Here is a 13094-nt window from a genome sequence, read left to right as displayed (position 1 = left end):
CACCCTCTTGAAATGGGTTCTGTCCTCTGAACAGTATGGTCCCCCATGGACCTGAAGCCCACAGGTGGCCAGCGTCCTCTCTCCGACTCATGATGGAAAGAATGCCGTTCCTGAAAGTTCCGATGACCAGCTAGGGTTCCAGCAGGGACGCCCAGTAGGCTTGTGACCACGGGCAAAGGCTCGGGTAATCTCCCCTGGTGTTGGAGCCGCTGCTGGTGAGGTCACCGTGAGTGCAGACCTCGCCGGGTACGTGCGAGCACGTGGGACACGCAGCCCAATGGGCTCGTCGCTCCACATCTCTGCCTCCAACACATTCCTGGCTCTCTTCAGCCTCCTGCCCTTGTTTTCCACCCTCTCGCACGTCATGGGACCTAGGAGAGGACATGGTAGCCTGCGGAGGGTCAGCCGGAGTGACCAGGCAGAGGGATGCGGCAGAGGCGGGGCCGCAGACCCCCAAGGATATCATTTCTCTCTGGGGGGCCATGAGCCTGTGTGGTCGTGAGGAAGTCCATGGCCCTCCTCCAACCCTGTGGCCTGAACTCCTCACCGGCCGGGGGCAAGGAGGTGACACGAGCAATGGGGACATGACAGGCAGGGTGGGCTCGTGCTAAGAGCTGGCCAGGAATCGGGGCGGGAGGCATTACATTCCTGTGCCACCCGCGGCTTTCTTCTTACAGAGCTGCGGCACGGGGCGCCAAGCATCCCAGGCCGACGGCGGTGGGCCCTCCCCGGCATCTGCACTAGGCTCACCCCGAAGAGACTTCCCAGCCTCTGCTGGGCCAGGATCCCGAGGACTTTCATCCTGGAATAAGGAAAGGAGCCTCAGGCACGGAGTTGGGGTTCAGAACCGGTTCTGGCTGGCTCTTCTCCCAAAGCTTTCTAGTTTGTCTTTTTCCTCTAAAATGCCAGTCCATTTTCTCATTCTGCTGTCGGTAAAGCGGCGGCCGGGGGTCCGTACTCAGGGCCCTCAAGTACAAGCAGGGGCTGTCGGCAGAGCCTGCGGCAGGACCCCGTGCCTCGCCGGGCCTGTGATGGTGCCCCCAGCCCAGGCCTCCAGACGACAGATCAGAAAGGGACCAATAAAGCCTCAGCCTCAGCCAGGCCCCGTGAATGAGCTCAAGACTCCAGCTTGTGCACCTTGAACAGGTGTGCAGGACGGGAGTAACACCCCCGGGAAGCCGACACGGAGTGGCCAGTCTCCGAGTTCCAGGAAGGACCACAGGCTTCTCACAGAGCAACAAACCCTCCACGCGACCGCTTCTCGGGGGACCCGAGGGAGCGTCAGGCGGCCCTGGGGTGCCGTGTGCCCCCCCAGGCTCAGTGCCCTCACCCAATCACAGGGGGGCCTCCCTGCCGCTTGCCCCCTCCTGAAGAAACCCTCACCTCCCTGCCCCTCTCATCCATCCCTGATGCCTTTCAGCTTTGAAGAAATTACCCACCCAAGACACGTTAATCAAACACAATTTAGAAAATGCAGATAAACTAAAGGAAAAAGAACCCGCCCTGGACCTCACCGCCGCCTAGAATTCTGACAGTCTTCCAGACTTTTCTGTGAGCATTTAGATGTGTACATGCTTCTTCATGACGTAAACATACACAGAAAAGTAATAAACCCGCATAAAGTAAAGGCAGGGACTTGCCACCAAAAACCAGGCCAGGGGTGACCTAAAGGAAAAGGGGAAGATTGGGGCAGGAGGGATCACCAGAGGATTTGGGCGGGGAGGGGGGGCGGGGGGGCAGCAATGTTCTGTTTCCTGACCCAGATGCTCACTTGGAAACTTGAGAAATGGAGAGCGCTTGGGTGTGCGTTTTAACAAAACATGTGTGTGTCGGCCCCAGACTCTGCCCCAGCCGGAGAGCGCGCGCGTTCCAAACGTGAGAGCACTCGGGCGGCAGCTGGGCTCGGCAAATTAATACCCTCCAAACGTCCTTCAAGGTCAGAAACGCGGATCCATAAGGAACCCTGCCATCAGGATACAGCTTTATTTCTTTGGCGCATCTGCAGTCTACGGGCTAACCTCTGAGCAAGGGGTTCCTCTCCCCCCACCCCCACCGTCCCCCACCGCCTGGAGCAGCCAGCCCCACCCCGCCAAGCCCAGGAGGTTCAGGATCACCAAGGTCAGCCTCCTCTATTAACACCCCCCACCCCCGGCCCCGTCTCAGCTGCTTGCCAGCTGCAGGACTTCCTCCGCCGTGCCTCAGTTTGATCTTCTATAAAACGGGCATAACGACTGAACCCGCCCGGCTGACATCAGGAACAGCTGACATCAGGAACGGTGGGAATCCAACTAACCTAACGTTGGGAACGTTAGCATTTCTTAAGGACAATGTTAACATTTCTTAAGGACAATGTTAACATTTCTTAAGGACAATGTTAACAGGCCCCCATCACCCTCCATTCACAAAACGAGGATGCTTTTCCTCCCAGCTCCCTGGCTGCCTCCTGGTGGTACCAAAACCCGGCCCCTGTCTCCCTGAGCTCCCCAACCTGTGTGGTCAATCAGCATGGCCCGCCCTCCAGGTCGGTGAGGATGGCGAGCACAGTGCAGGGTCTTGCGCACAGAGAGGTCTCACGTCCCCACCCTACACACACACACACACACACACACACACACACACACACACACACAGACACCACAGCCTCCCCGGGGGCACCGTCCTGAGCATCTGACTCCACTCGTTCTTGTGATCTCCGCCCGCACCCCTCGGAGGTGGGCAAATTACCGTCTCCTGTTTGGAGCTGGAGAGACGAGGCAAAGGGCACTCGCCTGGACCTCTCCCCTGGACGCCTCTGGGGGGCTCCACAGCGGCCTCCCTCATGGCCTTGTTCGAAAAGGCCAGTCTCCTCGCTTCCTGCTGACCCTTCTTCCCCACCACATTCCACTTCCCCTTCCCTCCGGGTCCCTGCACACATTTTCCACTGTCTGCTGAGCCACAGTCCCAGCCTTTCTCGCGAAGACCCCAGGGTCACTGTACCCCAGGGTCGCCGTACCCCAGCAGAAATAAGCAGGGAATGGAGCCTCAGGCACTGAGGCCAAACCCCAGAGGCAAGCCCACCACGAGCCCTTCACCCCCACGCCACCCCCCAGTTGCCAGATCTGCCTTATGTCTCCAGTCCTTCCCCCAGTGCACACGCCGGCTCCCGGAGGACCACAGGCCCCTTAAGATCACTATCCTGTCTGCAGCTTCACGCTCACTGCCCCACGTCCACACCTACCAGCCCTCCCATGGAGCCTCCCTGCCACCCCACCCCCCGCCCCCACCCCGGGTGGCTTTGGGCGGATTCCATCTACCCCCATCGGGTTCCTTCCTTCCAGAGACCCCACCTGTTGGCTTTTTAGACTGAACAGCTGTCCAGCCTGCCTCGCCGGGGCCCCGGGAGGCCTGACCCAGGTATTCTGACTCAGCTGACCAGGGGGCAGTACAGTTTCGTCAGCTACAAAGTGGTATTCCTCTGGGTCTCTGTGCATTCTACCCCTGGAGTCACAGACCCGCTCAATGATAGAGGCACGGAAAGATCCCAGCCTTCCAGCCAGTTCGGGCCCCAGGGCCCAGGGGAGTGGATCCCCGGAGCTCCCAGCTCCAAATGGGGGAGCCAGCTTCATCCCACTTGCCCTCTGAGACACTGACCCTGACCATCCCTTAGTCTGGAAGATTTCCTCCACCACGGCCCTCAGCCACCTCTCCTCCCAAATTCTGGGGCATCTCGTCGACCCTCTTACCCCTGGTCCTTACTCTCCACACGTGCTCAGACCCTCCAGCACCAAGACAGAAACCTAGCCCAGCAGCCTCAACACTTACTTGCCCATTTAAAATTTTGTACATGGGGGACCTGGGTGGCTCAGGGGGTTAAGCCTCTGCCTTTGGCTCAGGTCACCATCTCAGGGTCCTGGGATCAAGCCCCGCATCGGGCTCTCTGCTCAGCGGGGAGCCTGCTTCCTCCTCTCTCCCTGCCTGCCTCTCTGCCTACTTGTGATCTCTGTCTGTCAAATAAATAAATAAAAATCTAAAAAAAAAAGAAAAAATTTTGTACAAGTGCAGGTATCGATGTCTATGCTAAAAACCTACAACATTCTTTTCTCGAACCTAAAGTGTCCAGGGTAGCCTGTGTTGGAGACAAACCTTGGCGGGCATCAGAATCACCTGGACAGTCTTAGAAACACCAGTGCCCATGACCTGGACCCTGAGGCTGGAACTCGGGACCCAATTCAGACACCTGCCTTTTAGCCAACTCCCTGGGCCACGCCTGCAGGTGCACACCCTTGATGGCTCGCCTTGGGGCCTTAGGAGGGGACAAAGACTGCATGTGATAAGTCAGAGTGGTGTCCTTTGGCCCCTTGCCCTCTTCTCTGGCCTCGTCTGCGCCCACAACACTCTCTGGCCTTGGCTGGACAGATGGTCCCTTTGCTGGGCACATCCCCACGCAGCTACCACTGACAAGGCACTTAACTGTGCCCGGGTGTGTGTTCCCCGATCTCCCCTCAGAGTGAGGGTTCACACTCTCCAACCCTGATGTCCCCGCTCTGCTCTTCTCCTCCCAGGAAGACCACCCTAGCTACGGGTCCAGCTGCCCTGGATCCCTTGTACGTGTGTGCCGAGGGGACAGGGAGCAACCGAGGCAGGGGAGAAGCGGTGACCCTGCCCCGTGTGCTCTCCTCCCTTCTCCGGTCTCCTGCAGGCGTTTTCTTTCTCCTGCTGTTGTCCATTCTTCCAGGCTCTTCCAAACACATCTCTTAGCCATTATGGACTCTAAGGGGTTCGCCCACACCTGCAGCCCCTCGGGTGTCTGATCAGTGGCTCTGCACCTGGACGAGGGTGGCTGCATGTCCCTCCCGACCCCGTAAGCCTGGGGGCTGTCCACATCCTCGTTCTCAACAGGCTCAAATACTGCCAACCGATTCGGACCATGTGGCCTGCGCAGGTGTCTGCCTGGCAACCGCCTGAGGCAGCAGGGAGGACGGGCAGGCAGCCACGCTCGTCAGTAGCTCACGGAACCCAGGCCACGACTGCCAGTTCCCGAGTGCCGAGCGTGCCCTCGCTGGAGGCTGGCAGCCTGCTCTCAGATCCCAGGCAGGTACCACGGTGCGGGGAGAGCTCCCCGCAGCCACCAGCCACGCCCCAGCACGGCGTCACACCCGAGTCTGGGACACATCTCTCCCCCTCTGTCTCCCAACCCCAGGAACTGCCAGCAACTCCAGTTCTAGTCACTCCCCTGGGAGAACGCAGCCTTCTAGTCACTCCCCCTGGACACAGCCTTCCAGGGCCGCTGTCCCAATCCAGGTCTGAGGCACTCCCGCCACAGCCCCCTCCCTTCAAAACCCTCTTCCTCCAGACCCCAAAATGCATTCCCCCTTTTCACATGGTGACTTCATTTATCACTTGCGCCTGTCTGGCTTTACGCCACAGCCTGGCCGTCGGGGAAGGGGTCTGCGGGGCTGTGCCCACCTGCCACACACAGTTCTAAACCCACGTCCACACGGCCGGGCACTGGTGTCTTGTGAAGACGAGATCAGGTCTCGAAATCCATGGGGCAGAGCTGGCCACTCCGTAGCCATTTACGGAAACCCAGCCGGAGAGGAGAGCAAGGACGGTCGGAACACAGATCACTCCGGCACTCTGCGGAATGACCGCCACCCCTACCCGGCCCCCAAGCGCCCAATGCCTCATTTACCTCACAGGAACCTCACCGCCCTGCTCCTCCCCAGCACACGTGTCCGGAGAAGACACACAATTTCCGAATGCTTGGTGCCCGCGGTCGGACCCCCATCAGTGCACGCACGGGGCTGGTCCCCTCGCCTTGGCAACCAGCGCATGGCCTTGGCTGCGGGCCCTTCTCCACCTGGTGTTGGAGATCACCAGGGGGTTTGCAGACAGCCGTGTCCAGAGACGCCAACCCCAGAGAAAGATGCCACAGTGGGCACTCCTTTGGAGTAGAACTGGGCTCCGCCCCCAGAAGTGAGATCTTATCACCGCCCCCCACCCCCATCCACAGAGCTCCTGGATTTACCCCTGACTCCAGAAACTAGCCCATACAGCCCAGATCTGCCAAGCTGCTCAGCGGGGTAACTGCCTCCAGGCTCCCTCCACGACAGCACCGCCTGAAGAGCGAGCCCTAAAGCTGGTCTCTGGCCGGGTTCTGGGCGCCGTCCACGCCTTCCAACCTCGGCCACAGACTCCATGAGGTGGTCTGAGTCAGGCCAGCAGCACATGGGAGCAGTGCTCGGAGACGGGAAACGCGTCCCGCCAGTCCTTGCTTTCCTGGAAAAACAGGGGAACAGGGCCTTCCAGGAGGGACCCAATCACCTCTCACCTACCTACCGCTCCCTTCATCCCAAATTTCGTGACCTCATCGTGAACTCCTTTTGCCGACCACACTTCCAGTCCTACTGGCTCCCAGAAGTCCCCACACAGGCAGACAGAAATCCGATTGTTTCTTAAGTCAACGGCCTCTTGTAGACACCAGGCCAGGTAACAAGCCCGTACCAGGCCAACAATTAAAGGCGCCAGGACACCACAGTGAAGGGCAGCTTGTAGGCTTCCAACGTGCTCGCAGCTGTCACCCTTCATGGGCCCCTGCGTCACAGCTCCAGGGGGCCCAAGGTCACCGGTCGAGCGGAGGTCCAGAGGGACTCCGGGCCAGACTCCCTGTGTTCGCAAAGCAACCCAGACTAGAGTGATCGTTACCAACGCCCCAGGCAATTCTGTTCTCAGCCAGAGCCTGGGATCATTGCAAGAAAGTCATGAATAAGCACCCTTAAAGGAGAAGCAGACACAGAGAAGCCCCGGCCTTCCCTGGGAGGTGGACTCCACAGCCAGCCAGGGTCTCCCTGAGGGTGTCTCGGCTCTGTATCCCACGGTGGCTGAGCGCAGAAGGGCCAGCGGCAGCGGCCCAGCTCGAAGACCTCTCCCCGAAAATCACGTCCACCCAGAACCTGCGTCCGGAACCGTATCTGGAAAGAGGGTCTTTGTAGACGTGATCAAGGGAAGATGAGGTCATGCCAGATGAGGGTGGGCCCTAAACCCAGGGACCAGGGTCCTTCTAACAAGAGAGGGATTTGGACAGACATGTACAGAGAAACCCGCTTAAAAACAGAGCAGCAGCTGGAGCAACATGTGCACAAGCCCAGGGGCGCCATGGAGCGCTGGCAGCCAGCAGCAGCTGGGAGAGGGAGACCCGGAGCAGATGCTCCCTTGGACCCTCCAGCAGGAGCCAACCCTGCCACACCTTGATTTTGGACTTCAGGCTCCCAAACTGTGACAGAAGCAACTCAGGCTGTTTGGAGCCTCCCAGCTGGAGGATTCCCCACAGCGGCCCCAGGAACCTCACGGACTGGGCTTTACCGTGCAAGTCGTCGGCAGCCCCGCAGGGCCTCCAGGCTGGGACGGGGTTAAAGTTTAGGCTCTTGAACGATTCTGATGCAAGGAAACGGGACACACAGGCCAGGAGATCCAGGTGGAGGAGGGAGGAGCACACAAAGCAAGAAAGAACCTCGAGGCTTGCTGAAGCTCCTTGACCCTGAACCTTTGCTGCCTTGGCTTCCTGGGCAGGCCAGGACGTGGCTGGAAATTCTTCCCAGGAAGCTGAAGAGTGAGGTGGTCCCCAGGCCCAGCCCTTGCCTGCTTGGCTCCTGTGAACCAAGCCCAAGCCCAAGCCCTTACAAGACTCAGTTCCTCTGGGCCTTGGGACCATCCTGCCCGCCAGCCTGATGGTCAGAAGCACGGCCTTGCTCTTAACAAAGGGGCCTGGGCGCCCAGCGGACTCCCCAGAGGAAGGCCAGCGTGCCTTGCTCTCAGATCCCACTGGGCACAAAGCCAAATCAGGGGTCAGCCTTATGGGCCCCCCCCCCCCCCCCCCCCCCCCCCCGGCTCAGGCTTTACGTAAAACGACATCGCAAGCGCGCACACACCACGCTCCACACCAAGGCAGCCGAGCCACGTGATACCTGCAGGTGGGCGCCTGCGGACCCCTTGGGCTAGGCAGCAGGTCCCAGGCCCAACCCGGGAGCAGCCAGGAGCCCTGGGAGTGTGGGGAGATCGGAGGCCATGGCTAGCAACAGGAGAAACCCAGACACCCCAGCTCCGGGTGTGCACAGGTGAGGGCAGCCAGCCTCACCACACCTCGCCTGGCAACCAGATGCTCCACCGGCTGCGACTTAGAAGCTGAACCTGAACCTGTTGAGAAGCCAAAGGGGGAGGGCAGGAGGACAGGGGCCTGCACCTGCTACACATGGGTCCTTCTGGCTAAACAGAACTCGGCCCAGGAAATCTGGCTGACCCTCACCAGGGCAACTGGAGGCCCTGACGGAAACTCTGGGGCCCCGCTGGTTCCTCCCGTTTCTGCTGCGTTCTCCCTGCTTGTCTCGGGCCCCTGTGTAGATCAGAATAAATACCAAGCTGCTCCCCCCACCCTTGCTCGCTCCCACCTTTGAGGGGAAAGGAGTGCGCAGGGTAAAAGATATTTTCTGAGAATTCTAAGCAGCCACACAACCCCACTTGCCCCAAAGTCTCCAGTCTTTGTGGATGTCCTGCAGGCAACCGGCGGCCAAGCATTCAAGGACCATCCTCCCTGTCCAGCCCTGTGTGTGACGCCTCCCAGAACAGAGCAAGGGGCGGCCTCTTGGGCTCTACCTGCCTTTCCCGGCCGCCCCTCTGGGCCCAGGGAACTGGCCCGAGGAGGGAAGCTTCCATTCTGCGCTTCATCCGGTAAGCCCCCAAACCGGGCTGGCGGGAGAGGGCCAGGCAGAGAAGCCCTTCCCCACCCGGCCTCGGGCCCGAGAAGCCCAGCTCCATCTCGTCTGTCTGGGAAAGTTTCTCCCGGGGTCCCCAGCCCTCCAGCCCCGGGGCCGGAACTCTCCCCACCCCACGCTGTGTCCCCCACTCTCCCCGCCCCCCGCGCTGGCATCCCAGGGCCCTCCGCCTGCCAAACCCCATCCGCTCCCTGGCTCCCTTTTCTGGGGCTGGAGCTGCGGAGGAATTTCGGCGGAATTTTGAGGTTGAGAAGCATCTCGGCCGAGAGGCAAAGAAAGGGAGACGTAAGGGGAAAAAGAAAGTGCGATTTCGGCGTCCACTTGCAGGATTCTAGCAGGCCCGAGGGCCGGCGTCCGGGCGTGGGCCCCTCGTCAAGATGCGGGCGGGCGGGGCGCCAGGGGACCCTCGGGGAGGCGGGCACCGGGCCGGGGCGGGGTCGCCGGCTTACCTACGTCCGCATTGCAAAACGCCTGTTGCGGGTGCACCGGGGAGCAGCTGCAGGCGTCGGCCGGGCGCAGCAGCGTCCCCAGCAGCAGGAGGCCGAGCGCCAGCCGCAGGCTGCGGGCCGCGGCGCCCATGGCGGGCGGGGGCGCGGGGACGCGGGGGCGCGGGGCGCGGGGCTCGACCGCCGCCGCGGCTGTGCGGGCGCTGGCCTCGGGGCGCGCCGGGGCCGCGCGGGGCTCGCTGCGCTCCGCGGGCGCGCCCTCCGCACCTGGCCCGCGCTCGCCCGCGCAAACTTTCGCGGGTCTTTGTCGCGGGCCGGAGAGGGGGCGCGGGGCGCGGCGGGCGGGCGGGCGGGGGCGGCGAGGGAGCGAGGGAGCGCGCGCGACCGGCCGCCGGCGGCTGCCACGGCCTTCTACGGATGCGTGCGCTGCGGGCGCGGGCCGAGCCGGCCTTTTATTGCGCTCCGAGGCGTGCCGGCTCCGCCCCCCGGTGGCGGGCGGCCAATGCGGCGCCGGGAGCTCCCGGCCGCCCCCTCCCCGCGCGCCTCCCGCGCCTCCCGCCCTCCCCCGAACCCGGCTTTGTTGTGCCCGGACCCGCAGGCACGTCTGGGGCCCGCAGCTGCGCACCTGGCCCCGGGCCGCGCCCCTCAGGCCCCGCAGCTCCCCAGCCCCGCCCCCCACCTGAGATCTCCGGAGGTCGGGGTGGCCGCTGCGGGGCGGGCGGCGCTCGTGGCGGGTGGGGGTGGGGGTGGGCTGACTCAGCACTTGGGACCCGAAGCCCACCCCTCAAGGGCACCAGGCGCCCACCCCCGCCCCTTCCTCTCCAGCCTGGCACGGGAGGTGTACACAGCCCGACTCCCGTCCACCCCTGGGGTCCCTGAGCTAGGAATTGAGCAAAAGGGAGGCGCGCTGCGGGGCAGGGGTCATCCCCCGCCGCCCCCGTGGTAGGTGGCCTGGGCAAGCTTCCTGAAGATTCCTTTTACAAATGGAGGTCTTAGAATTTTAAGTGCGCTTGGCCAGTTCAGACGGAGGGGGAGGGGAATGGTTACTGTGAACAAAACAGGATTTTTATATAAACTGGCCATATTTTTGACCAGCCAACAAGAGCCGGAGGGGTGGGCCTAGGAGTCGAGGAGCTCGGATTGGAGGAAAGCGTTTGCTGGGCTCTGCTCACAGTTCCCTCCCTTTCCCACCAATGTGGGACTGAAGGACTTTCCCCAAAACAGTTCTGTGTTCCAGGAAAGGCGGGGATCCTGGAGGTGCGGAGAAGCCTGTGAAGTGTGGCCACCGGGGTCCCTGTGTGCCTGTCACCGAGTCTGCCCTGAGCCCCTCTGTGGTCGGTGCTGTCACACGCAGGCCCTCGCTCTTGCCCACAGGACGTCTGTACTCTAGCCGGAGGGCTGTAAACGGAGGAGTAATTGCCCACTAAACTGTGTGGTGCCGACTGGCCTTGCCATAGGAGACTGGAAAGTACTGGAAAGCTGGAAAAAAACGGTTCCTTTCTGTTTATGTGCCTTCGCAGCAAACAACCGGGAGCAGAGTTAAAGAGGCCGTGTGGTTATTTTTAGCACCCTGACGAATCCAAAGTCACTTTTCCCACTTTTGTTCCCGTAAAATAGAACTGTGTCGTCTTGAAACGATGTAGGATGCTAACTTTTTAGTTGTTCATTCAAAAATCATAACATGATGGCTGCTTAGGGCCTTTGCCTCCCGTCCTTCTTTCTTTATGGCGAGTGGGAAAAATTGCAGTGGAACTTTAGAGAATCCAAAGTCGATTTGTCAGTTTATGAGGGAGACAGATAACCTAAGGACACCCTGTCCTTTAGGCAAGATACACACATTAGCAACGGCGCACAGTGAGGGTGATGACTATCCCGGAGGCAGGTTTGATGGTGGGGCAAGGTGGGGGGTGCGGGCCAGGCCATTGCATGGGGTTGGAAATAAGGGACCTGGCCTGCTGCCCGCCCGCCCGCCCTCCCTCCCTCCCGTCCATCCGTCCACCAACAGTGCTCATCAGAGGAGAATCTACAGTGGTCACTGTCCCAAGAGCAGGCCATTCAGAAATCCACCGAACAGACAGAAGTCCCAGGGGCAGCAGGTGGAAAGACCCGTGAGCCAGAGAAGGAGGAGGAAAGTGAGGGAAAGGAGCCAGCTAGGACCCCAGTCAGAAGGGCCGGGAGGGGGGAGAATGCACCTTTGATTCTGAGTGAGTTGGAAGGTTTTCAGCAGAGAGGCATCGCAGGTCCCTCTGTAAGGGTGGGGCGGGGGCTGAGGACGCCGGTACGACCCAGACGCGGCAGCCCAGCCAGCTCGCTAGCCCCACCCAGCTTCCGCCGCCCCGTCCACACCAGGGTCATTAGACGCCCCCAACAGGTAGCTCTGAGGGGCCAAAGTGGTCTCTAGAACGTGGTGCATGTGTCCCCTGTTACCACGAGGTGCCCGTGTCAAGTGACTCTCATGAGGACGTAGCAGGTGAAGGGACGGAGCGGTGTCCCTCCTCCAGTTCCGTGTCCCCCGCCCCGGCCATCGGACTGCCTCCTGCAGCCGCGGCTCCTGTGGACCTCCCTGCCCCTCTTCCCATCCTTGACCTGCCCTTCCAGGTGCTTTCTTCCATCTCAGGACCAAGGAAACTGAGGCCTCTGACCAGGAAAGTACCGAAGGGAGGAGATCAGAATCGGCCACGGCCAGCAACGAGATGTTCTTTCACGTGCTCTGCGCCAAGAAGGCTGGGTTGACGCAGGATGACCTCGGGGCAAGGCCTGCACTCTGGATCCCCACCCAGAGGAGGAGGATGGGATCAGCAGGGCGCACAGCCTGCCCCCACCCAGGCCCAGGAGGAGTGCAAGGGAAGAGGCCCCGGGGCTGGTAGCTCCCTCTTTTGCCTTCGCTGCTAACCAGCCTCCTCTACCCTGATAACGGGGAGCGGGCCACATCCTTCCCGACGACAGCCTGCTGGACCTCAGCTTGTATCTGTCCCAGAGCCGACTCAGGCCGACTCTCTCCTAAGAGTCTCTCCTAAGGCCGACTCTCTCCTAAGAGAGTCGTGAGGGAGCAGTACCTGCCAGGCCAGCCGGGGAGGGGGGCATCACTCCCGGGGCCCACGACTGCCCGCCAGAAACATTCACCTTGCCCCTGCCTCCCCCACCGAGAGAGGTTTCCAGCATGGAGCCCAGCAGAGCTGTCACCCGTCCCACTCATGTCGGGGCACACCCTGCAAACACATCCCAGGCTTGGCTTGGCCGAGTAAACACCGACCGGGCCCAGGAGGAAATGCCAGCACCTCCTCCCTCCTGCTCCTGTCGGGTAAACAGAGTCAGAGTGACCTCTCAGGCCTCGGGCACGAGGCCCTGTCCACCTGGCACGGGGCGAGCCCTGGAAGTGTGGGTTCTGCGTAGACTCACTCTCTCCGTTTGGGGAAGGTCTGCTGCTTCCTGGGTGTGTGGAGCGTGTTCTCTCCCTGGAGATAGCAGGACAGGAGCCAAAGCCCCCCCCCGCCCCGTCCGGCAGGTTGCAGAGAGCCAGACGCTCCCCAGCATACAGGCATTCACACGGGCCCCGCAGGCCCAGGAAGCTGGATGTGGACGGGTGGGAATGTCTTGGGCAGCTCCTGGGGCGGTGGGGAGCTGCCGGCTGTGCGGGGAGCTGGGGGACAGCCGCGTGCCCGGCTATCTGGGAGGTTTCTGGAGTTGTGGGATGCGTGGCTCTCAGGGATCAGGATCACAGTGGGCCCCTGTCCAGTCTGGGCGTCTGACTCACGGCCACATAGGCAGGTGATTCCCCCCCCCACACCAGCGCCAGCCCAGATATTTGTTCCCCATGTCCCCTGGCCAGGAACATCCCCGATGACAAGAAGGTGAGTCAGGAGAAGGAGGGCCAGCTGTGGCCTGGAGAGGGGCTGCAAGT

The 13094-nt window shown here is 61.5% G+C and overlaps 1 protein-coding gene across 1 annotated transcript in view; it reads right to left on the bottom strand.

The window, feature by feature from the left end:
- The window catches only part of TIMP2 (TIMP metallopeptidase inhibitor 2), a 41664-nt gene extending 32300 nt beyond the window's left edge, over window positions 1-9364 (bottom strand). Inside the window, exon 1 of the mRNA XM_032870474.1 lies at window positions 9197-9364. Coding sequence (XP_032726365.1) covers window positions 9197-9326 — 130 coding nt within the window. The 5' untranslated portion in view covers window positions 9327-9364. The remainder of the gene's footprint in view (window positions 1-9196) is intronic.
- Window positions 9365-13094: the final 3730 nt, after the last annotated feature.

The sequence above is a fragment of the Lontra canadensis genome, unplaced genomic scaffold (genome assembly GCF_010015895.1).
Source record: "Lontra canadensis isolate GAN:19392208 unplaced genomic scaffold, GSC_riverotter_1.0 scaffold41, whole genome shotgun sequence".
Lineage (NCBI taxonomy): Eukaryota > Metazoa > Chordata > Mammalia > Carnivora > Mustelidae > Lontra > Lontra canadensis.
This window is presented reverse-complemented; position numbering and strand designations above follow the sequence as displayed.